Source organism: Hemibagrus wyckioides, linkage group LG09 (genome assembly GCF_019097595.1).
Source record: "Hemibagrus wyckioides isolate EC202008001 linkage group LG09, SWU_Hwy_1.0, whole genome shotgun sequence".
Lineage (NCBI taxonomy): Eukaryota > Metazoa > Chordata > Actinopteri > Siluriformes > Bagridae > Hemibagrus > Hemibagrus wyckioides.
This window is the reverse complement of record NC_080718.1, coordinates 24,970,289-24,995,839: the sequence shown is the minus strand read 5'-3', so window position 1 is coordinate 24,995,839 and position 25,551 is coordinate 24,970,289. Positions and strand designations below refer to the sequence as shown.

Below are 25,551 nucleotides of genomic sequence, written 5' to 3'. Positions count from 1 at the left end.
ATTAATATGTGACGTCTCTGGTATTCTCTGAGAACACTCACTCCTTACCTGTCTGGCCTTGCATATCACAACCAACATACAATGCAATTTATTTCAATAATATTCGTAGATATACACTATACTGCCAAAAGTTTTGGGACACCCCTCCAAATCATTGAATTCAGGTGTTGTTTTTCAGGGGTTGGACTCGGCCCCTTAGTTCCAGTGAAAGGAACTCTTAATGCTTCAGCTTCATACCAAGACATTTTGGACAATTTCATGATCCCAACTTTGTGGGGTCAGTTTGGGGATGACCCCTTCCTGTTCCAACATGACTGCACACCAGTGCACAAAGCAAGGTCCATAAAGACATGGATGAGCGATTTTGGTGTGGAGGAACTTCACAGAGTCCTGACCTCAACCTGATAGAACACCTTTGGGATGAATTAGAGCAGAGACTGCAAGCCAGGCCAAAACTGGGATGTCTGCCTTTACATGTACTTGAATGTAATATGGAGTTGTCCCGCCCTTTACAGCTATAACAGCTTCAACTCTTCTGGGAAGGCTTTCCACAAGGTTTAGGAGTGTGTTTACGGGATTCTTTGATTCCATTCCTCTAGAAGTGCATTTGTGAGGTCAGGCACTGATGTTGGATGAGAAGGCCTGGATCGCAGTCTCCGCTCTAATTCATCCCAAAGGTGTTCTAGTGGGTTGAGGACAGGACTCTGTGCAGACTCTGTGCTGGTAATACAAATATATATATATATATATATATATATATATATATATATATATATATATATAAGATCAGAAGATCAAATTTGGTGTGCTTAGTGGGCTAAAAAATTTAAGGTTCTAACCTCTGCTATCCCTCTAGATGGTGTCCTTTCACTCATATGGACCCTGAAGCTGGAGGCCCATCTGCTTCATGTTCTCTATGTTGAATGCTTTCAGTCTAGCTGATTCAGAGCATCATTCAGATGTAAGCTTTAAGTAAGACTCCTCTCTTTCTCGTTGCTGCATAGAGAGACACATGGACAGACAGATTACCTGTTGATAATCTAAATCAAATCCAAAAAGTTGCTAGAAGTTACTCATTAGCTGGCAATGTGAGAGAACAGAAATAGAGGAGCAAGATGGCCTAATCAGGTCTGAGTAAACTGGACCCTTTCTGTAACCCTGTTAATATACTTTTAGCTTAAGTCTTTTTTTTCTTTTTATATATGTATATTAAACTTTCTTTTGAATAAATGTGGTTCTATAGTACAGATATACACTAGTGGAGCTGTTGTGACTGCTGCCTAAATGACATGAAACACAATGTTCATTAAGTTATTTGGACTTAGTGCCATCCTCTGGTCATTACAGGTAATTTGATATTTAGCCAATTAGAAATTATTTAGGGATAAAACAATACATATCTAATCAACAACTAATCACAGGGCACAGTTGCAATAGACTCGCACACTATGGACAATTAAGAGATGTTCATCAGCCTACAGCGCCTGTCTTTGAGAGGAAACCAGATTACCTGGAAGAAACCCCAAGGCACCAAAAGAAAATGCAAACTCTGTGCACACAGATTAAATAAATAAATAAATAAATTAATTAATTAATAAAATGTTTCAGATTTTCTGAAATACACTTATGGTATAATATAAATAACAATTACAATCAAAAATACAGATTTAATTTTTCCATCAGATCCATCAGATTTAGTCATTCATTCACATTAATGTACAGAGATGGACTGAAGAAACCAACAACCAGTAAATAAAATGAACAGTAAATAAAATAAAATAAAATAAAATAAAATAAAATAAAATAAAATAAAATAAAATAAAATAAAATAAAATAAAATAAAATAAAAGGTGGAAATGTAATGGGGAATTAGTAGCTACAACACACAATGGCCTACCTCTCATAGAGGATAATTAGAGTAAAACTAAAGACTGCCAGGAGCTCAAATTCAGTGGAACCTCATTTTTTGGGTGGATATATGATAAATTTATTAGCTCACCCAAGAGGCAAGTAAGAGCACCAGTGTGTTTCCCAGGTTTGGTTACCAAGAAACCTCTGGTTAAACTGACTAGGACTGTGGTAATGGAAGTAAACAATGTCATAATAGTCCTAATTTGCAAGCATAGATATCAAGAATGACTGTATACATAAAAATAAATCATTTCAGATTGTTTTGTTTTGGTCCTATTCAATCGCAGAAAAAATTACTAATTCAGTTACACGAGGGTTCGGAAAGGCAACAGAAAACTAAAACCAACAACTTAGGGATAATTCAATATGTTCAAGTGAAATCATGAATAATAAATAAAAATAACAGTGAGAAACATTTTAAATATTTTAAAAGATGTAAATGTGTGATAGTTATGCTAGAGTAGCTAACAAACTTATGAAACACATTCTGCATTTTCTTCTAGACATTCCGCTAGAAAAACATGCCTGGCTCTGTGTGTGTGTGTGTGTGTAGTCGTGGTGATGGTGGTTGGGGGGGGGGTTGTCTGCAAAAAAGTCACATCCTGTTTCCCATAAAAATAGAAGCACACAGCGTCAATAACTTCTCTGATGTTTAAAAAGAAATGCATGATTAATATCACTATCTCAGTATCAAGCAACCCGTCCTTTAAAGATGTTATTTGAGCCTGAGTTGCAACTTCGTTTTCTCTCATTATAATTAACATCAAGGTGTTGTTCCAAATAAAGGGTTCCACTATATGGCCAAAAGTATACAAACACCAGCTTGGTCATATAAGTGTTTGTTGAACATCCCATTCCAGTTCTTTGTTGCTGTTATAATAAGCTCCACTCTCCAGGGAAGGTTTTCCACTAGATATTGGATCGTGGCTGTGTTCATTCAGCCACAAGAGCATTTAATGAGGTCAGGTACTGAGGTCAGACGAGGTCTTGGAAACAGGTGGCACTGCAGTTCATCCCTAAAGTGTTCAGAGGATAATTGAAGATAAAGAAGAAAGGTTTTTGCTTTGTATACTGTAGGTAGAGGATCTCTAAGTAGAATTCTAAATGGGTATGTGTGTGTGTGTGTGTGTGTGTGTCTGGGGGCTGTGTGAGTCTTTTTGCTGGAATTCCAATAATAAAAGAATTACAGTAATCCAAACAAACAGTTATAAAGGCATGGGAAAGTCTCTGCAGCTTTTTCTTTCAGCAGTATTACAAAAATGGAAGATAATATGACCCAAATCTAGCATCTAAATAATAGAGGACAAAGCCAAGAAGCGATCCCAGAAGATCACCCAGTTTCACAGTTGCTGTGCTAGATGTGTGTGTGTGGCACAAATCTGTAAGATCAACAGCTGAGAGACAGAAATGATCATGTCTATAAATTACAGTATCGAAAGCAGCACTGAGATCAGGACGGAACTTGTTTTAACTAATCTGATTGAACTAATTAAATCTGATCTTGTTCTCCCACCAGCACAGAAAATAGACCACTCAGTCTGAGTCATCCAGAGTCAGCCCACATTTTTTAAGAGTGCGTCTGACGTACGGCATGGCATCCTGCAGGAACCACTCTCTTTTATAGAGCACCAGCATCACGTCGAGCAACAGGCTGTGCTCCCTCCTTCTACATATACACATAGAAAACAAAAGCAACATCACACTCCACCAACAAGATTAAAGGAACAAAAATTACATTATTAGTATCTATCTATGATTACTGCTTTAAAAATTCAATTGATTTACATTAATATGCAGAAATACATTAATATGCAGTATATATTTTGTGGTCTAAAATTCATAAGATTATCATGATAAAGTATCTCCTGTGAAGTATTTTGCTTCAGCATACCAAGACATTTTGGACAATTTCATGCTCCCAGCTTTGTGGGAACAGTTTGGGGATGACCCCTTCCTGTTCCAACATGACTGCACACCAGTGCACAAAGCAAGGTCCATAAAGACATGGATGAGTGAGTTTGGTGTGGAGGAACTTGACTGGCCTGCACAGAGTCCTGACCTCAACCTGATAGAACACTTTTGGGATGAATTAGAGCGGAGACTGTGAGCCAAATTGTCCAAAATGTCTTGGTATGCTGAAGCATTAAGATTTCCTTTCACTGGAACTAAGAGGCCGAGCCCGACCCCTGAAAAACAACACGCGATTTAAATGATTTGGAGGGGTGTCCCAAAACTTTTGGCAATATAGTGTATCTCAATCTGTCAACCTCCTATATGATGATAAGTGAGGTTTCATGTTAAGACACATAAAACATTCATAAATCATCCAGCATTACTTTATTTTATATTACTTATGCAACGCTTATAAACGTGTTATAACAACCATAAATAAGTGACGTTCAAAATAAGTTTTGTTTTTAAGTGTGTGAGCAATATGGTCTGTGTCTTGTTCAGTGATTTTAACTAACATGATTGATGGGTTGTTTATGTCTGTATGTTTTTGAGTGTGTGTGTGTGTGTGTTATTGTGTTTTACCCACAGTTGTTTGTAGAGGTTGGGTTTGTGTAGTGTTGGTTCACAGCGGCAGGTGTGTGAAGTCGGCTCAGGCGGTTCGGATGATTCATGGAAGCCAGAACATGAGCTGAAGCAACACTTATTCCCTTTATCTTCAAGGAAAGCGAAAAAGAGTCCAAAAGAGGAAATATTTCCCTTTTATATAAAGTAAAATCTCGTATAAAATTAAAATTGATAGATTTCAAAACCAAAAAACAGAAAAGCATATATTCATCTTCATCATCATCATCCTAACCTACATCATTTTAATCATAATAATAACCTATATCATCATCTTTATCATCATAATATCTTTCATCATTGTCATAATAACATTTGTCATCATTGTCATGAGTGTGTGAGGAGTGTATGTGTGTGTGTGTGTGTCCCTCACCCTGAGGAAGCTCACTGGTGCACTGTTGACAAACACTGTGTGACACAACGAGCATTTCCGTGTTAGTGGTGACCGTGTGTGTGTGTGAGGAGTGTGTGTCTGTGTGTGAGTTGCGCACGTTGGTGTGTGCACTCGAGCCGTGTGTGTCCGTGTCACCGTTGCAACCGGAGCAGGGTCTGGAGTTGGATTCTTTCAAGAGGGCTTCGAGTTTTGCTTTTAGTTCTGCATTCTCTAAACAAACCTGCAGGAGTCAGCACATGCATACAGAACCACACACACACACACACACACACACACACACACATACATACTTCGTGTTAAAACACAAAGTGAACACAAAGCAATTTTAAAACATGTGTTAATTTACATACTCTTTCATAACAGCTTTTGGTGTCATCTATGTGGGAGAGCAGCTCAGCCTGCAACACAGAACAATAACACAGCAGCAATGACTTTCTGAATTTAACAAAATTGCTGTAACATACGTGTGTGTGTGTGTGTGTGTGTGTGTATGTGTGTGTGCTTAAAGCTGTATATAAATCACTGGAGGGTTATAACCTTTTCTTTTTGGAGCTGTGTGATAGACAGAGCTGTACTCTTCCTCAGTTCTTCATACTCCTTTCGGATGCTCAGCTCAGATAGCAGACCCTCCTAAAACAACAGTGGACTCAGATAAGTCTATGTTTATTGAACTGTCCTAAAATAGCACATCTTCACTGAATTCAAATCAGTTTATACACATTAAGGCGTCCATTAAAATGCTCGGCATCACTAAACTCTAGTGCACTACAATCCCTGTTTCCTAAAACACGAGATCATCAGTTTAAAATCTTTCACAAAATTACTGAACATAAATAAAACTTTACAGTCTTATACATTCATTGTGGTTGCTCTCTTCAACAGTGCTTTTGCTAGTGCATTCTGGGTAAAAGTCTCTCTCCCTTTGCCGTATGTGTAATTTTCTTTCTGATAAACGCATACACTCTCACAGAGGCTCTTCTCTTCCTTTAGACACAAACTCTGTGAAAATGGAGAATTAAAGCAAATAGAAGATACCAGAAGAACATACCAGATATCAGCAGCATCACTCTATTAAAAACACACAGTATAATAATATATACATACATATATATATAATCCAGGAAGAAACTTTGGTGTTTATTAACTTGAGTTTCTTGGAGATCGGAACATCTGAACCATTTAGACGTCTGGAAGGACTAGTTTTAAAAACACTGTGCCAGAGAGGACTAATCCCGATGGCAGATAAGAGAAGATATGGGTTCTTCTGCACATGCTTGATTGCACATGCTCCGAATCTGGCACCACATTTTGATATAAATAAGTGTGATGCAAATAATCTGTGTGTATTTCATAATTTTGTCCATAAAATATTTGTTTCTTGAGGTAAACTTATGTTTGCTCTATGATGTTTCGCATGTCCTCTGCATAAATCAAACTGTGGACTTTAATATTAATCTTATCAATTAGTTAATGGGGTGGTGGTAGCTCAAGTGGTTAAGGCTCTTGGTCACTGACCGGAAGATCAGGGTTCAAGCCCCACCACCACCAAGCTATCACCACTGGGCCCTTAAGCAAGGCCCCCAACCCACCCTGCTCCATGACCCTGTGCTCTGACCCCAACCCCCAAGGATGGGATATGCGAAGAAAGAATTTCACTGTACAGTAATGTATATGTGACAAATAAAGACAACTTAATGAATAGTGTCATATTTATCTATTTGATATTGGTCTTAAATCTTGGCCATGCTCTGCTGTGTGGATTTATACAGCAAGAATACATACTTTAAAATTTTCAGCGTCTCTGGACTTTAATCTTTTTTATATATAATTTTAATAGCAAACATTGTCACAAAGCATCTTTACAGAAATTCAGATGTAGATTTCTTTTTAGATCCCTAATGAGCAAACCAGAGGGGGTTACGTCTGAGGTCAGTGATACTACTGTTTCCTTATTTTGGTAGGTACTCCCAGCATGTGCAAGTCTTTATTCTTATGGATGCAGACAAAAAATAATAATAATCTTAATGTGACCGTAGACCTAGAGAGAGAGAGAGAGAGAGAGAGAGATGGAATATATTGGAAAAAGAGAGGCGAGTCTAATGAATACATTTGGATGATGAAAGCTGATAAGACACGAGTTCCTTTAGCTGGATGAATTTCTGTCTGTTTACCTCAGCATTTTTTGGCACCGCTGATACTCCATGTGAGGTGCTAAGAGATTCCTTTCCAGTCGAGTCATTCTCTTTTTCTCCTTCACTTTCCTGGCTTCTCTGTCCTTCTTCATCTTTTTCTCCCTCCTTCTGTGTCTCTCTTTCTCTCCCTCCTTCTGTGTCTTTTTCTCCCTCCTTCTGTGTCTCTCTGTACTGACTTCTGTTATCACTCACCTCTTTTTCAATTTGGTCATTTCCAGCTTCCCTTTCATGTCCCTGTTTACTGATCTGTCTCACTTCATCTTCAGTCTTTTTCGCATTCCCAGTTTCATCGCTTCCAGTTGCTGTCTCCTGTCTTCCGATGTCTCTCTCCGCTCTTCGCTTGTCTTTCTCCACCCTTCCGTTGTCCCTCTGCTCTGCTCCTCTGTTCTTCAGATCTTTTTCCAGCTCTGTCACTCTCTGGCTCAGGCTGTCTCGATCTCGCTTCACCTGAATAATAAATTTGTCGTATTCCTCCCTGATCTTTCGTTCCTGTTTACAGTTGGGGCACTCGGGGAGGAGTGGAGGGATAGATGAGGAGCTGAGAGAGGATAAAGTTTTCTCAGTAGAGTGACGGTGAAGGGGCTCTGCAAAAACAGACCCAGAGAGGCATCGGGAGAGTGGGATGGCACTTTTCACGATGCAAACTGCAAGAGACAAAGACCACTAAGGAGTTTATAATAAAATAAGTACTACCCTTATGAGTATCACATCTTATTTCTACAATCACTAAAACCATGTAACTCAAAATCTATCACAGATTTATATACCAGCACCATTTAAGCTTTTATTTATAATTATATTAAGACGTATTCTGGTTCAGTGGTCTGTATTTTGACACAAGAACCTTATTGGTGTGATCTCTCTGTCTTGCTTATTTGATTGTAGACAAGCTATTCAAGCTTTTGCTATTTCTCTTGGCAGAAAAAAATCACCTGTATTCACGTTAAATTTGCAATATACACTCACTGTCCAGTGTAATTTAGGCTAATTTATGCATTTATCCGATCAGCCAATCCTTTGGCAGCTGCACAATGCAGACAATTATGCAGATACAGTTCAAGAGCTTTAGTTAATGTTTCGGAATGGGTAAAAACCAAGCTGGTAATTCTGCTCTGGTCTCTATCATCTACAAAGTGTTTAAGACTCAGGATGTCCAGGGAAATCCCAGGAAATCAGGAGTTTCTAAAATACTCCTGGTACCAGCAGCCATGCCACAGTCAAAGTCATAGAGATCATATTTTTGCCCCATTCTGAAGTGTGATGTGAACATTAACTGAAGTTCTTCACCTGTATCTCAATGAGTTTAGGCTTTCTTCATTAATCTTCACAAATGAGCAGGTTGTTCCTATTAAAAAGCGGATAGTGAGTGCATGCTTTATACTTAATCACCATCCACTGTTCCACCCTTTTCTTCTGTAATCCGAGATCCGCAGCCGTGATATCCGCTTGGTTCTGGTGGTCTGGGTTTCTCTAGGTGTGGCAAGAAGGAGCGGCTCTCTGAAACCTCCAGGCTGCGTTTGGATTTGAGTTGAGTGAGAGGTCCAGGACTGCTCACAATCGACGGCAAGGAGGCTTGAGACTGGACCAGACAGAACAGGACAAGGCAGAAATTGCAGAAATGCTGTTGTTTTATTTGTTTGTTTTTTTTATGTTACCAGACCCTCTATTGGGCAGAACAGACATTAAGAAGTGGGTAGATTTGCCTCTATATATACTCCTACTTTTAGATACTTTTATAAATATAGTTACTACTAATGTCAGTATTATATACTTTATTAAGTTAGCTTTTGAATTGGAAAACAGTGAATAATAATCTTTAGACATGGGTTGTTGCTGGATTATTTTGTTCTCATATTAAATGATCCTAGAGTATTATATACGATATACACCGATCAGCCATTACATGGTGAAGTGAATAACACCGTTGATCTCCTCATCATGACACCTGTTAGTGGGTGGGATATCTTAGGCAGGAAATGAGCATTTTGTCCTCAAAGTTGATGTGTTAGAAGCAGGAAAAATGGACAAGCGTAAGGAATTGAGTGAGTCTGACAAGGGCAAAATTGTGATGGGTAGACCACTGGATCAGAGCATCTCCAAAACTCTTGTGGGGTGTTCCCGGTCTGCAGTGGTCAGTATCTATCAAAAGTGGTCCAAGGAAGGAACAGTGGTCAACCGGCGGCAGGGTCATGGACGGTCAAGGCTCATTGACGCACATGGGAAGCGAAGGCTGGCCCGTGTGATCCGATCCAACAGACGAGCTACTGTTGCTTAAATTGCTGAAGAACTTAATGCTGGTTCTGATTGAAAGGTGTCAGAATACACAGTGCAGGACGGGTCAGGGCTGTTTTGGCAGCAAAAGTGGGTCAAACACAATATTAGTCATAATGTTATGCTTGATCGGTGTATTCTGAACTATGCAATATATTACATGTATGTTTGTGCTTTTATCTATATGGCATCAGTCTAGTTTGCCTACTGGTAGACATTTTTGTTCTTAATCTGATTTTATTAGTGTGAAAAACATGCCCCTCTTCTGACCTTGATTAAATATACAGGATATAAAATGGATTTTTTGTTGTTTGTTCATAGTGAGTCATCCCTGTGATGTTTTTCGATTTGGAGCTAGATGAAATGAAAGAGTGTTATTTTGGGAACTGCCCACATGAGAAAAAACAATCCAGTGACATTGACAGCTGCATTAAAAATACACTTCCTGTCTTCTTGTTAAAGCCACTCTGCGTGCAAGCATTAGCAAGACTTGATCAAGTTTGTGATAAGATTTTTCTACAGGAAGTCTTTTTTTTGTAGCATGTTCAAAGCTGAGATTAAGATGTCTGTGCATTCTGTACTACGCAAGTCAAGTTAATAAAGTCCAAGTGAGGCCCAAATCCAAAAAGCATGAACACAAGTTGTGTCCTGGGAAAACAATGACATCATGATGATGATAAAACCTTACCCGAAAGCAGGATCACAAATTATAATACAAGAAAGAGTTGAAAACATTACACAGAGAAACAATACTAAGAACTACACAATCTGCATGCCTCTGCAAAGAGGAATAGAGACAACAGGGTTTCAATAACCAAACTAATTAAGGGATGAACATAGAACAGGTGAACACATCAGAAAAACAAACCAATGATAAGATGTGTATGTGGACAGGACTGGAACCAAAAAAAAAAAAAAGCACATACACGTTCTATGAACTGGGAACTGCAGAGGAGGGTAACTTGTGACACAAATGTAAATTAAGCCAAATATAATGGCACTGTGATAAATAGTAATAGACTCATCCTTTGTAATAGGACTGTCATGATAACTGTAAATGCATGCATCCTGTTAAGATACAGTTTAGTGTTAAAACTCCTGCACGTATAGGGGAGGGGTAAGAAGTAGATAGATAGATAGATAGATAGATAGATAGATAGATAGATAGATAGATAGATAGATAGATAGATAGATAGATAGATAGATAGATAGATAGATAGATAGATAGATAGATAGATAGATAGATAGACAGACAGATAGACAGATAGATAGATAGATAGATAGATAGATAGATAGATAGATAGATAGATAGATAGATAGATAGATAGATAGACAGATAGATAGATAGACAGATAGATAGATAGATAGATAGATAGATAGATAGATAGATAGATAGATAGATAGATAGATAGATAGATAGATAGATAGATAGATAGGGATAATTCCTGTGTTATAGCAGTTTAGCCAGTTAAAGATACAACACACAAGTACAAGCAGACTCTGGCTCCCTTAATAGATTGGAGCATGCTGTTGCACATCGTGAATTAAAATCATAAAGCAAGTTAAACTTCAGTAGATTTTGACTGCTGCCAGCTTCAGCGCTCAAAACCTTTGGAGACATTTCAAAGGAAAAGTGCTTGCTTAGCCTCCCCCTCTACCTATAAAAATACTGAGCAGGAGAAAACATGTAAAACTGATGAAGCATCAACACTTACTCTACGATCTGCACTGACCGGTGGGAGGATCTGTGTTCTAGTAAGAAGAAGGCTGTTCTTTTCTGCTGACCACATGTTTGGCACCTAAACAGACAAATACATTTTAGTTTAATCGAAGCTCTGCTCTTCTGAGTGGAACACTGTTAGGAAAAGCGTACTGTACAGGAAGGGTCAAGTGAGCTTTAATGAATGCTTCATTCTCTAGGCCCTAAATACAAGGCATCACCTCATGTATCCTGAAATGCTCTGTTTTTTCTGAACATATATAATAAAAATATAAGCCTCTCCGAACTGCAACCTGCATGACCATGCTTCTGTATTCATATATAATGAAATATAATTCTTCAAATGTTGTTCATGTACTGGTCCTTTTGTGTGTGTGTGTGTGAGTATGTGTGTACCTGTGCAGGTGTGTAGCGGATCTGGGAGGTGTGTATGGGCCGTGAAGGTACATTCAAAGCCTGTGCAGCAAACTGAAGGCAACTCATAGTCTCAGTGACGGAGGACGACTGGGTTGGCACAGAGACCATAAGACATGTCCGGCAGTTTCCTCCGAGACTGTACAAGACACAAAGACAACTAAGATACAGCTTCATACAACACAAAAGATTCCTGCCTAGTAGTTTATAATAGAGATAGAAGGGGTAGAAACAGTACTTATTAGTCCTAGATAAGCAAATAAATATACAGTTAAGTTGCCTTTATTTGTGATAGTGAAATTGCCAGAGTTCTTACCAGATCAAGAAAATTTGATCATATAACCCCAATATTATCATCCCTGCACTGGCTACCTGTGAAGTTTAGAATTGACTATAAATTAGCTCTACTCACGTACAAGGCTCTAATTGGTTTAGCTCCCACCTATCTCTCCAGCGTTCTAACACGTTACAATCCACCACGCTCTTTAATATCACAAAATTCCAGACTTCTAGTAGTTCCCAGAATATTAAAGTCCACAAAAGGGGGTAGAGCGTTTTCGTATTTAGCTCCAAAACTTTGGAATAGTCTTCCTGACAGTGTTCGGGGCTCAGACACAGTCTCCCAGTTTAAACGTAGACTAAAGACTTATCTCTTTAGCCTGGCATATATTTAACACATCCAATAACCTTGGGATTGGGGTATTCAAAGCAGCGCTGTGGACGACAACAACCTCCTTATTAATTTACATAATATTCTACACATGCTGTATCGGCATCACACAATTGACTACACATAAATACACAATATAATCACACTCTCTGCTGTCACCCAAATGAGGATGGGTTCCCTTTTGAGTCTGGTTCCTCTCAAGGTTTCTTCCTCATACCATCTAAGGGAGTTTTTCCTTGCCACAGTTGCCTTAGTCACCTCAGGCTTGCTCACTTGGGATAACATCTAGGACTGTCTGTCTGTTTATATGTTTGTTGTTTTCTTATGTTTTTTCTCATGTAAAGCTGCTTTGAGACAATGCTCTTTGTTAAAAGCGCTATACAAATAAAATTGAATTGAATTGAATTGAAATTCTTTCTTCGCATATCCCATCCATGGGGGTTGGGGGGTCAGAGTGCAGGCTCAGAAATGATACAGCACCCCTGGAGCAGGGTGGGTTAAGGGCCTTGCTCAAGGGCCCCAACAGTGGCAGCTTGGCAGTGCTGGAGCTTGAACCACTTAACCATGAGCCTTAAGCAAGAAGCATGACTTACGTATAAATGCAGTGTACATTGAAAAAAGGGGACAGTGGTGTCTCAGTGGTTACAACACTGGACTTCTGATTAAAAAGTTAAAATCCTTGTAGTACTATGCTACCACTGCTGGGCCCTTGAGTAAGATCTTTAATGCACAGTTATATAAATGCCTGCGATCTGCCTTAAATATGAGCAGAATGCTGATAAGACTGCAGCCTCCTCTTCTGCAAACAAATAGTTTGCAATGTTATGTGAGTAATGACTCATCCTATCCAGTCACCAAATGAAGGTAAAAACAAGCACTTGTGAGTAAATTCCTTAATTTAGCATCCAGTTTAATATTATGAAACTCACCTCATGGGCTAGGACAATAGTGGTGGAATATAATTGTTGTGAGTCAAACGGTAAAAAATAGGCAGCGCCCATAAAATAAATAAATAATAAGTGGACAGAGCAAAAACGGTGAAATCACAGGATGGCTTGGGTAAGACTCAAGCTAATATCTATGCTATTGAAAAAGGAAATTTGTAATTATTTAAAGGATTGAAAATTTTATAACCACACATGCATACACACACACACAACAAACGTTTGCTACACAGGACCAAATAATTAATTAATTAATTAATTAGTAGTCTAAGTAAAATTCTACATATACATGCAGTACAGTATGAAATCATGTCTCTCATGCAAAAGTATAAAAAACACACTAGAGTGGTGAGTGGTGATTGATAACGATGAATGACTCTCACCAGTCTCTCAGAACACGAGTGAGTTTGGACTCTCTGTATGGAATGTGTTGAATGCCTGTACTGCTCAGAGAATATATCACCTGCAATGAGAGAACATTTTACCCATTACCAGTAATCCTTATTGACATTGTAGTAACCACTGTAATGTTCCTTTTTGAGTTGAACAGCAAAGAAAATATTAAAATGCGCAGGACAGGAAGTATTCCAGAACCAGGATTTGGGAACCTGATGATTTAGTGTCACATGCAGTGACATCTGGTCAATAGGTGGGTGCTTAAAGTTAGCCATGTAGGTCTGTAAACTTTTGCAAAGCATGTGATTTGAGGCTGAGCTCTGATTGGCTTGTTTCAAATTCTCCTTGGGGTGCAGCACTCTGCCCCGAACCCTCCCACATTTGTTCTTAGCAAATAAATATTGTTTTTATATATTTGGCCTCATGTGATTGGACCATTGGAGTCTCATTACTGCCCAGCAGATTGTCAGTTAACAGACAATGGAAAAGAGACTGGTGAGTGAGATGACTGACTTTAACCAGAAGGTCACTGAGAAATTTTGAGAAAGGTCATTGAGAGAAGAAAGGAGAGCAAAATTTCTTTTCAAATAGTGCCACTGGTCAGTGATTAGGCAATTTCCAGTGTGTGTGTGTGTGTCTGTGTGTGTGTGTTTTAATGATTACCTAAATTACTGATAATAAACCCAATCATTTTGAATCAGAGTCTCCTCATTTCGAAGTATTTCCTACTTGTTATCCACTGAGGACGATCTATGATTTGATGATCTAGTCACTTTTACATCTGTTACAACTATAATCATTCCAGTTGTTCCTCACATTAATAAAAGTCTAAACAAGAATCAGAAGTTTGTCTGTTGGCCTTAATATGGGTTAAGGCTTGTTTATTTGTGCAGTGTGAAAATGTCCTTAATGTTTGTGCAATGCTTTAATGGCCCTTGGATGTTTTAACAACAAGAAAAATGGCACTGTATGCTGCTACCTTAGAATCAGGGATCGTGAAACTCTTGGAAGACCCATAACTGTGATAACATATACAGTGAATACAAAAAGAAAACACCAAACACACAGTGAAGCATGGTGGTGGCAGCATCAAGTTATGTGGCTGCTTCTCTTTAACAGACGACCTTCTAACAATCTGGAACATTTTTAAAAATAAGAGTGCAATAATATTGCCAAAGTATTATGTGCTATGCTAATAGACTCGTACTCACAAAGACTGCTGTATAACAAGCAAAAGGAGTATTAAGCGATGTATAAAACAGTCCATAGTACTGAAATGGAACAAAGCTACATGTGTTTTTGTAGTGTGAACATTTCTGAAAACATATTTCTAAAGATTGTAAGGGATATTTTAATTGCTTTTGGCCTCCTGAAGGTTTTCTTGAGCCACATGGAAACTTCTTCTCATATCCAGAACTGCAGAACTGTTGTATACAGACTTGTACACAGTGTGCACACTTCCGCAGTCACATTATGGTACGTTTTTTTCTGTGGCTAGTACATATATATATAATACGGTGGCAGAGAAGTGCAAAACTGAATAACAAATCCGAAACCAAATGAACAAAAACACAAGGATAATTCAGACAAACCTCAAAAGGTAGGTATAGTTTGCGAACGGAATTCTTCCCTCTGATTGGACGAGGCATCTGTCACTCAAGATATACAAGCAGTAGGAAAATGTGTATCTAACTTTATTTCTTGTACATGTGTGGAGTTCTGCATTTACTTTACACTATTTTTTCCCATAGTGCAACTTTAAATCTTTTAAAGAAAATAACAAACTTAAATATTTATCTTAATAAGAAAATGGAATTCATTCAGCGCTACTTTGAGGAAGGACCTTCATATGCCGTGATTTTGGATATACTGATAGCGCATCATGGCATAAAGATTAGTTTGCGATCTCTAAAAACACACCTAAAGAACACAGGCATGTTTTAAAGACAAAACTATTCCAGATTAAAGGAGGTAAGTAGCGTTATAAGAGCAGAGCTGTGTTCATACACACAACAATCCACTTTCTACTGCTGCAGCCTGCTGGACTTCTTGAATATCCTGATTGACAGATGTCTCGTCCAATCAGCGGTAAGAATTCCATTCGCAAACTATACCTACCTATTCCTGTTTGTCTAAATTGTCCTTGTGTTTTTGGATTTGTTATTGTGTTTTCTGATTTGTCTTTTTTTTTTGTACTTCTCGGCCACCATAATATACCGTTAATAAACATGATCAATCTTTTTACATGACGGAAACTTGTGATTTTAACAGAGGTGTGTAGTCTTTTTATATCCACTCTCGGTATTTGAGAGCGGATCTCAGATGCAGATACTCAGATACTCAGTAAAGAACCACAGACTGGTTTTAACCTCCTGGTAAACAAGTTTCTCAAACTAGCATCCTACATACTTCAGCGTTTTCATCACTCGGAATTAACCGGATAATTAATTTAGAGGAGTTAAATCAGGTCTTTTGGCACTGTTAAAGCATTGCACAAAACTCTGAATATGACCTCGTCCTCCCTCCAACTCGTTATCAGAGTCTTTGTTTTTCAAAACCATCCAAAAACTATTGAGGGAAAAGGGGCCTCTGCTTTATCTTTAGTAGCCACAGCAACAGGGTTCATTTCTAATATCCTCCTGAACTTTTGCTCATTTTGTTGAATGTGACCCTGACTCTGGCCTACCCCCACTCAGTTTCTCAACAGAAACACATTTAACCCTTTAAACATCATCACGTACACAAGAACAGGATTTGGCGGGGGGTTAAAAAAAACTATTATTATGAATATGAACACAATAAGATTAGAAGATAGATGTGATTAAAATACAAGCACGCGAAAAATAAAGCTAGTGATGTCTTTAACAGTCCACAGTGCTGAAGTGACGCAAAGCTACATGTGTTTTTGTAGTGTGTACATTTCTAAAGAACATACTCACATTTCTAAAGATTGTAAGGGATCTTTTAATTGTTTTGGCCTCCTGAAGGTTTTCTTGAGCCACATGGAAACTTCTTCTCATATCCAGAACTGCAGAACTATTGTATGCAGACTTGTACACAGATGTGTTGGGAAAGAGGGTGGGGGGGAGACAGTAAAGAAGACAAAAATGACACAAGAGATAAAAGGTTTTAAAGAAATACTCCACAATTAATACTCCTGTAATAATCTGTAGGAGATTGTGAATTGTTATTGCGTAGGCAACTCCCACAAACAAGAAAATTCCTGAATAAAGAAGAGACAGCTTACTTCTATTGGAAAGCTTGTATTGAAAAATTATAATGCATATTCAAAGTCTACACGTCCAGTTATTTACAGTTTTGCCAAAGGTTTTGTTTCCTCTTATTTCTCCCTTAACTGTTCTTGGCCAGTTCCCACACAGTCAGCTCTCTTCTATTACATACCTGCTACTAACTGAGAAAGGTATAGGCTTACACATGCTCACTCTGAGACTTATGAAGCTAGCCAGTTGCATCGTTTCAAACTACTGCTCATGCTGTGTCAGAGGGTGATTTTGCTCTCATTGCTGCTGTCCATGGATACTGGGATTCACACTTTTCCATGAGTTATCAACAGAAACATACACTATATCACCAAAAGTTTTGAGACGTCTGCCTTTACAAGAACGTGAATGTAATATAAAGTTTATATAATATAATATATAGTAATATAAAGGCTTTCCACAAGGTTTAGGAATGTGTTTGGGAATTTTTGACCATTCTACTAGAAGCGCATTTGTGAATTCAGGCACAGATGTTGGATGAGAAGGTCTGGCTCACAATCTCCACTCTAATTCATCCCAAAGGTGTTCTATCAGGTTGAGGTCAGGACTCTGTGCAGGTCAGTCAAGTTCCTCCACACCAAACTCGCTCATCCATGTCTTTATGGACCTTGCTTTGTGCACTGGTGTGCAGTCATGTTGGAACAGGAAGGGGTCATCCCCAAACTGACCCCACAAGGTTAATTGTCCAAAATGTCTTGGTATGAAGCTGAATCATTAAGAGTTCCTTTCACTGGAACTAAGGGGCCGAGTCCAACCCCTGAATTCAATGACTTGGAGGGGTGTCCCAAAACTTTTGGCAACATAGTGTACACACATTCCTGTGTTTGCATGTCTATATTGGTAACCACACATATATCCTTCTGAAAGAGCAGTCAGATGATGTATGAGCATACAGTATGTAGATTTAGAATTTACTAAATCTATCATATACTATAATTTATGAACATTTTCTATTAAATTGTTTTCATTTAGCTGCCCCAACAACTTAGACCTCTTAAATGTCCCTCATTAGCTTTTCCAAGTAAAGCATTTTCTTCTTTTTTCAGCACAGGGAAATATGTGGATGGAAATCACACATATATTACAGAAATAAAAAATTTTCATTACATTAAATATTTAAAGTAGCTCTATGGATGTACAAATGTGTGTGTGTGTGTGTGTGTGTGTGAGAGAGAGAGAGAGAGAGAGAGAGAGGAGAAAGCAAAAGAATTCTTCTCTCCTACTTTGCCTGAAATTGCGAGATCCACCTAGGAAATCAGAGAGGAGTACACACACACACACACACACACACATTTTATAATGTTTAAACATAAAAACAACTTTGTTTCAACTCACAAGTAGTCAAGATATTGGATGAATTGAATCTTTGAAAACTTATTAATATCCAAAACTTGATATGTCATAACAAAGTTAAAGAGAAGATACAAGTTCACATAAGTAAATAGGGCTCTCGTCTTTTACACTGCACAATACACAGCATTTAATTAATTAATTACAGTTGGTAAAAATGAGTATTCTGTCTGTAAGCTGATGCTACCATCTTACCAGAGTAAGTTTGCTGGCTATCAAAACTCCTTCTGGAAATGTCAGACGCACACACACACACACACACACACACACACACACACACATGCTTATTAATCATACAAAGAAACTATATAAAAATTGTAACAACGTTTTATGACATTTTAAACAATGAATCCAGTCAGTTACAGAGAGTACAGTGCAAAGAACCGTGCTGTGAAATCATAAACAGCAGGAGGTCGAGGTTACAGGTTTCCTCATAGCTCCCTACAATAACACACACACACACACTCACACATTAGTAGGGGCAGCATGCCAGTGTGTTTGCTGATGCTCCTAGGGGAGGCTTGGGTTGTGTAATTGTTTGATGGATGTGATGGGATTGTTTTTGTGAAAGTAAAGAATGTAGTGAAAGGTATTCTTGGATAAAGTCTTTCTGTGGACAGAATACTGGATTAGAGTTAAAAACAAAAACTTCACAGGGTTATACTATGGCTACAATAAAACCATATAAATTATTAAACTTCCATATTCAGTAAAATGCATTATTCATACAGCACTTCAGCACAGATTTGTTAAGACCAAACTATAAATATAGAAAATATAATGTTTCTTTACCTATAACAACACCACCAACAACAACAATAATAACAACAATAATAATAATTATTATTATTATTTATTTATTTATTTATTTATTTTTACTTAATTTAATTTTATTTAATTATTTATTTATTTTTTAAAATCTTTTTCATCCTAGCCATGCCATTCCTGGGATGTGAGTCCATCAAAGCTACATTATAAGATCGTTAAAAAAACCCACTCTATTTTGTTTATAAAGTCTTGCAATAGATCCAGCAAACTGACATTAATAAGTGTATAGCCTCAAACTGAGAGCCTATACTTAAGCCAAGAGGCTATCACATTTGCTATAGGGTGCTGTCTAATGAATTTGGCCTCAGTGGCAACATCTGGCGACATGGGCAATCTTTCCCATGTGGATGTGATCGCTCTCATTTTTTACCACTAGATGTAATAATAATAAATGCGAAAGCTAAGGATTGTGTAACATCTAGAAAGGCGAGCAAATCAGCAGACGATCCACTAAGAAAAACAGACCAGCAAATATATTTTTTTAAATCATTGGTTTACACTGAAGGTGCATCAACCAGGCATAACATTATGACCACCTGCCTAATATTGTGTTGGTCCCCCTTTTGATGCCAAAACAGCCCTGACCCGTCCTGCACTGTGTATTCTGACACATTTCTATCAGAACCAGCATTAACTCCTTCAGCAGTTTGAGCAACAGTAGCTCGTCTGTTGGATCGGATCACACGGGCCAGCCTTCACTTCCCACATCCATCAATGAGCCTTGGCTGCCCATGACCCTGTCGCCGGTTCACCACTGTTCCTTCCTTGGACCACTTTTGATAGATACTGACCACTGCAGACCTACAGATACTGACCACTACAGACCCCACAAGAGCTGCAGTTTTGGAGGTGCTCTGATCCAGTCACCAAGCCATCACAATTTGGCCCTTCATCAAACTCACTCAAATCCTTACACTTACCCATTTTTTACACTTACCCAAATCCAAACGCTTGCCCACATCAACTTTGAGGACAAAATGTTGACTTGCTGCCTAATATATCCCACCCACTAACAGGTACCATGATGAGGAGGTCATCAGTGTTATTCACTTCACCTCTCAGTGCTCAGACTGCTTGGTGTATTTTGGCAAAGCACCTAATCCAAAGTGACTTATCTCATTTATACAAAAGGCAAAAGTCCTTGCTCAAAGGCCCAGCAGTGGCAGCTTGGTGGTCCTGAGATTTGAACTCACAACATTCCAATCAGAAGTCCAACATCTTAACCACCGAGTTACTATTGGTCATGCAGAGGAGATTAGTTGAACATTTGTTGGATAAGCCACGACTGCTATCTAGCCTCTTTAATGGCTTTTGTTCACGTTTTTTCACCCCAAGATTTTACCCCTTCAATACTGTATCCAAGATATTACAGCAAATTGTACTTTTTAACAAACTGTGATACTCTGAACAAACAGAAAATTCTTAAAATGCTAGAGTGCAATTCAATCCTCTTAAACAGTTTTTAAAATGTTTTCCAGATCTGCAACATAATAAGTGATGAATATGACATAGACTTTTCAAGGCTAGTTACAAGGTAATGCTTTTTATAACACCTAGACAATCATATACATAATCAGTTGGCTTTACTTACCTTTATCAGACTTGCCTCTCATGTTTAAGACCATAATGTTGAACATCATGTGAGACTTGCTGGCAAAATCTCCTTTAGAGGCACCTGCAAAAAAAAGTATGGACATAAGGTTCTTCTTAGCATCCTCAGAAAGAGAATTAACGCTCTGTTGTACCTGTAGTTTGCTGAATCCTTTCAACTTTAATTGGTTCTCTGTGGAGGGAGGTTCTCTCACCTGTGTTCCTGTGGGTGATCCCACTGTGGTACACGTCCATCAGTTCCTGAGCGGAGCCGACCTCCAGCTCTCTCAACCCCTCCAGAAGCACCACTTCCTCTGTGTCGTGGATACGGCACACCTCACTCACCTGAGGCTCCTAAAAGTCATGATTTATGATTAGGATCAGTGTTTATACACTGATATATATACTATTTTAAAAAATGGTATATTTTTTAAATATACTGTATACTTTTTTAAAAAATGGCTGAGGTTAATCTCACAATCACAGTTAAGGAACAGAAAAATTCTAATCTGATGTGTGTAAAAATAAATGTAGGCAGAGTATGAAAGAAACATCGTTGTTTTTTGTTTGCTTTAATCGTTCAATACAAGAGGGATCCCTTTAACTGTTATAATAATCACGGACCGCCTCAGTTTCTGACGAATCACTCCAATTATTTAAATGTGTACAATAATATTAATCTATTTACAAGAGACTTTAATAATAGTAGGTTTTCATCAAAACTGTAACAAAAAAATGGATGGTTTAGGGGTCCCTTCATTTTGACAACCATAGAGTATTGACATATTACTTAACATGGACATCGCAAGTTAAACATTTATATGTTCACGCTGTTGAGCATTTTGTCACAAATTGAGCTCATACATAGCACTACCAGATTTTCTTTTACCTAAATATAAATATGGAGAATTTAGTTATTCATTAATGTGTGCTTTCATGCATATCTTTCAGCATGGACTCACCAACAGGTCGTATATCTTTTCATTAGAGATGTGATAACAGGACACTCTGACTCTGCAGTGTGAAGCTTCAGGAGCTGATAGGATCGGATTAAGGATTAATTCATTCTGAATTTTAAAGATAGAGATTCATTTAGTGGTCAGACAAAAATCCTGGAAAATGTTAAAGGAGCACTTCATAATTTTATGAAGTAATTAATTCACTGACAAGTCTTCTGACCGCACAATCACTCTCTCATGAAGTGACTTTTTGGGAGCTTTTCTGAGAAGCTCTGTTTAAGCATTTCATGACCAGAAAAATGTCAACAGTAACCTGAAATGAAGAAATTAGCACATTCATTCATTGCATGGTAATAATGCAAATGCGCAGGTTTCCATATGTATCTTTTAGGTATGAATTTTTCCATTGCAGTACTTAGAGTTTTAGGAACACTTCAACTCTAACTTATTTGAAAGTGATCAGATTCCACTGCAGATATTCAGGCAATCCAGCTGTCAAATCATTTACAATCCAAAAAGCCAAAGTCGGTATAATATTACTCATAAACCTTTATATCTGACTATGTTTCATTTCTTGGACAGTATCTCCACGCTGATACTCACATAGTTGGAATTTTAGATCATTATGCTTCATAGGATAGGTTCTTTCACTATCAGTAAGAAATGATATGTTAAACATAAGCCTAAACAGGACACGTTTTGAGTCCTCGTGCCTGTACCACTGATTATACACGTATTAAAGTTTGGAGCTGAGCTCTGACAGATGGATACAATTAAAGATGTCCTCAGCAGTACGGCTGATTATGCCCCTCTGTCTGGTGATGCAGGCTTGAACTGGGTGTGTCTCTCCGCTGGTGGATTGTCCATACAATATAACACAGCCATTATACCCCTTCATCACATACTCCACCAAGGACTAGGGCAAGTACAACGAGAGAGAGAGAGAGAGAGAGAGAGAGATTATTGTTATTATTTGTTCAAGACTATTTGTTTCATGTTTAATTTATTTTCTTATCTGTTCCCAAAGTCTGTATCCAAGCTTTGGCAATACAAATGTTACTGTCTGTCATGCCAATGAAGCAACCTTTGAATCTTGAATCTTTGAGAGAGAGAGAGAGAGAGACAGACAGAGAGAGACAGACAGACAGAGAGAGAGAGAGAGAGAGAGAGAGAGAGAGAGAGTCAGAAAGTTTTAGTTTCAGAAAAGCATATATAAGAATAAGAATAAGGGAGATTTGAAGGAGGAAAAGAAAAGGAGATAATGAAAGAAAACCTAGAGAGAATATTCAGCTTTCTCTTAATATTCTATTTCCCATGGTTGCACCACTCAAGCTGTGTAATCTGAGACAGCAAGAAAGTCAGGGACAGGAAATCATAAATAAATACATTTCAAAGATCTAGTGAATACTGTCAGTGCTAAGTAGGCTAAGTAGTAGATCAAGAGCAACATGGGACTCAGCCGTAGGATAAATGCCTTTGTCGTTGAATCATAGATGTCTTTTGGCGAAGCCCCTTCACTCCAAACAGCATCAAAATCCAGGACGTGTGGCCTGTGACCCTGCAAAAGGCAAACGCACATATTAACAAGAAAGGAACAACAAAAGCACACAACATACTTTCCACTTCTGTATTCTCTGTGTAAGCTTGTGTTTGTACGAGAGTCTGAGAGAGAGAGAGAGAGAGAGAGAGAGAAAGAAAGAAGACTGTAATCTAATTGGAAGAACTGATTTCATTGGCCCGAGAAACACTCACTCTGCCAGTGTCAACAGTCACTCTGTTCATCCCGATAACTCTGATGGAGGCTCTCGTCTCTGCTAGGAGAGTCAAACACAATAACAGATCTAATATCACAGCTGGGGTTTTTAACGTTACACGCATATTGTTTTAAAAGTCATAGCTTTCCTATATGAAATAATAACTTACTCAATGTAGTGGCTTTAATGTGAGAAAATAAAAACACACACATTCTATGAATATGCAAATTGAAAATGTCCCCAAACGAATACCTGCCCTCCTCCTTTCTCTAGTAAACTGCTCTCCCATGGTCTGCATTTGTATAGTGGAACATGACACGGTCTCATATTTTATGACCCAATATAAATATTTACCAAGAATCAATCTATGATGAAGAGTTTTAGAGTATAACTGGATTGAATAAACAACCTGTTCGCATTTCTGTGCGTTCTGGGGGACAGAGGCAGAGAACAACCCTAAAGCTCTTGGAGTTTTGTGCTTGCTCCATCTGATGGACGTCTTCTGGTCCCATGTCCCAATGAATGAGATGATTCTGAAAAACTCAGCCGATCTTAGAAAAGACACAGAAGCTTTGATTTAAACCAAGAACTATGATAACAAATTACATCAAGTGGTTAACGAATGATTATTTAAGACTACACGCAACATAGCAGGGAATAAACATATTAAACAGTACACTGATCAGGCATAACATTATGAGCAGTGAGAGGTGAAGTGAATAGCACTGATTATCTCCTCATCATGGCACCTGTTAGTGGGGGGGATATATTAGGCAGCAAGTCAACGCTTTGTCCTCAAAGTTGATGTGTTAGAAGCAGGAAAAATGGACAAGTGTAAGGATTTGAGCGAGTTTGATGAAGGGCCAAACTGTGATGGCTAGACCACTGGATCAGAGCATCTCCAAAACTGCAGCTCTTGTGGGGTGTTCCTGGTCTGCAGTGGTCAGTATCTATCAAAAGTGCAACCGGAGACAGGGTCATGGGCGGTCAAGGCTCACTGATGTACGTGGGGAGCGAAGGCTGGCCCGTGTGATCTGATCCAACAGACGAGCTACTGTTGCTCAGATTGCTTAAGAAGTTGGTTCTGATAGAAAGGTGTCAGAATACACAGTGCAGGACGGGTCAGCAAAAGGGGGACCAACACAATATTAGGCATAATGTTATGCCTGGTCGGTGTACAATGTTATTTTATGTTAAAAATGTAATTTAACTGCTCACACTGTCCCAGAAAAATGCTCTGTACGCTCTCAAAATAAATACCCTTTCATAGTAGCTAGCATGATACAAATCAACAGTACTTCTTTTAACGTTAGAATGCAATTTTAAAGTGAGAAGGCACATTAGACGTACCGTTAATTCGCTTTTAAAGTAAATATACACCCTAGATTATTTTTTTAATAATTTACTAAAATAGATGGAAGATATTTACAACAGATTAGATACGCTTCACGGTACCACTCCAGTGACAGGAAAAAATACAATTTGGTTTGTTTCTAAGGGAGTATGAAATTATAGTATTGTTGCTTCTTTACAAGTATGTGTTTGTATTATTGCAAGAAATTTTTAATACTCTTTTTTTAATTTAAGGTTAAAAACATATGTATTGGTCTTTGTTTGCTACACTCACAGGTACCAAACTGTACTTTTCATTGTTCCAGGTGAAGTACCATCAAGGTTAAAAACAATTTAAGGTACACGATTTAAGTTTAATATTCTATAACACATAAAAAAAAGATATCTATACTAAAAAATACATACTAAAGGTCCAAAAAATGTACTCTTAATGGCACCACTCTCGTAGCACTAACAGAGAGACACTTCGGCCATTTCCGTGACATGTGCTGAACGGCGGAAAATGCCGAAATAGTATTCCGTTTTCCTACGTTACTATAATAACCTAATAAACACCATATACAGTTTATCTGCAAATATTAAAAAATATTCTTGGTTCAAAGACATTTTAAACAGAAAGAAAAACACCACTGTAATATTTCTATAAAGTTTAAATACCTTTAACTTAAGACTTTCTCACCGACTTCAGACTCATCCAAACCAGCCATAGTAGACTCGCTAGTTAATTCTCCACACAAACTCAGACAGAATTCCGCACCGCCGTTTTCACTCGTGTTAAACCTATTAAACATTCTTGACAGAAAGCATCACCAATTATCAAACATTTTTTCCATTTACACGGAGTTTTCCGAGTCCACCTGACAGCGAGCACTAACCCCGACACCAGTGTCCCAGCGGCGCGAGCGCGCATCAAGCAGCCCTCGTGCGCAACCTCTGAATAACGGTTCTCA

At 38.2% G+C, this 25,551-nt stretch overlaps 1 protein-coding gene across 3 annotated transcripts; it reads right to left on the bottom strand.

Annotated features, from left to right (window-relative positions):
- Window positions 1-1,671: 1,671 nt before the first annotated feature.
- Window positions 1,672-25,551, bottom strand: si:ch211-63b16.4 (uncharacterized). 3 transcript variants are annotated; one of them, XM_058399826.1, is made up of 21 exons: window positions 25,259-25,549; window positions 23,658-23,799; window positions 23,247-23,305; window positions 22,969-23,052; window positions 22,266-22,410; window positions 21,498-21,571; window positions 20,751-20,889; window positions 20,537-20,620; window positions 18,313-18,344; window positions 17,991-18,014; window positions 16,426-16,536; window positions 13,474-13,553; window positions 11,459-11,615; window positions 11,058-11,141; window positions 8,461-8,650; window positions 7,051-7,715; window positions 5,417-5,509; window positions 5,230-5,277; window positions 4,859-5,099; window positions 4,451-4,577; window positions 1,672-3,577 (listed from the first exon to the last, which is right to left on the bottom strand). In XM_058399826.1, exons 2-21 carry the CDS (start codon window positions 23,758-23,760, stop codon window positions 3,445-3,447), a joined length of 2,673 nt encoding a protein of 890 aa, XP_058255809.1. In that variant the 5' UTR covers window positions 23,761-23,799; window positions 25,259-25,549; the 3' UTR covers window positions 1,672-3,444. The 3 variants fall into 3 exon arrangements, with proteins under 3 accessions (XP_058255809.1, XP_058255808.1, XP_058255810.1); XM_058399825.1 differs by having other exon boundaries at window positions 1,673-3,577; window positions 23,247-23,308; XM_058399827.1 differs by lacking the exon at window positions 1,672-3,577 and having other exon boundaries at window positions 4,859-4,893; window positions 4,977-5,099; window positions 23,247-23,308; window positions 25,259-25,551.

Excerpts from the sequence above, each read along its gene's own strand:
- si:ch211-63b16.4 (XM_058399825.1), bottom strand. The coding sequence starts at position 23,760 with ATGGGACCAGAAGACGTCCATCAGATGGAGCAAGCACAAAACTCCAAG. Across the intron at positions 23,053-23,246 it reads TGACTGTTGACACTGGCAGA|GGTCACAGGCCACACGTCCT; the intron begins GTGAGTGTTTCT and ends TGCCTTTTGCAG. Across the intron at positions 11,616-13,473 it reads ACTCGTGTTCTGAGAGACTG|TCTCGGAGGAAACTGCCGGA; the intron begins GTGAGAGTCATT and ends TGTCTTGTACAG.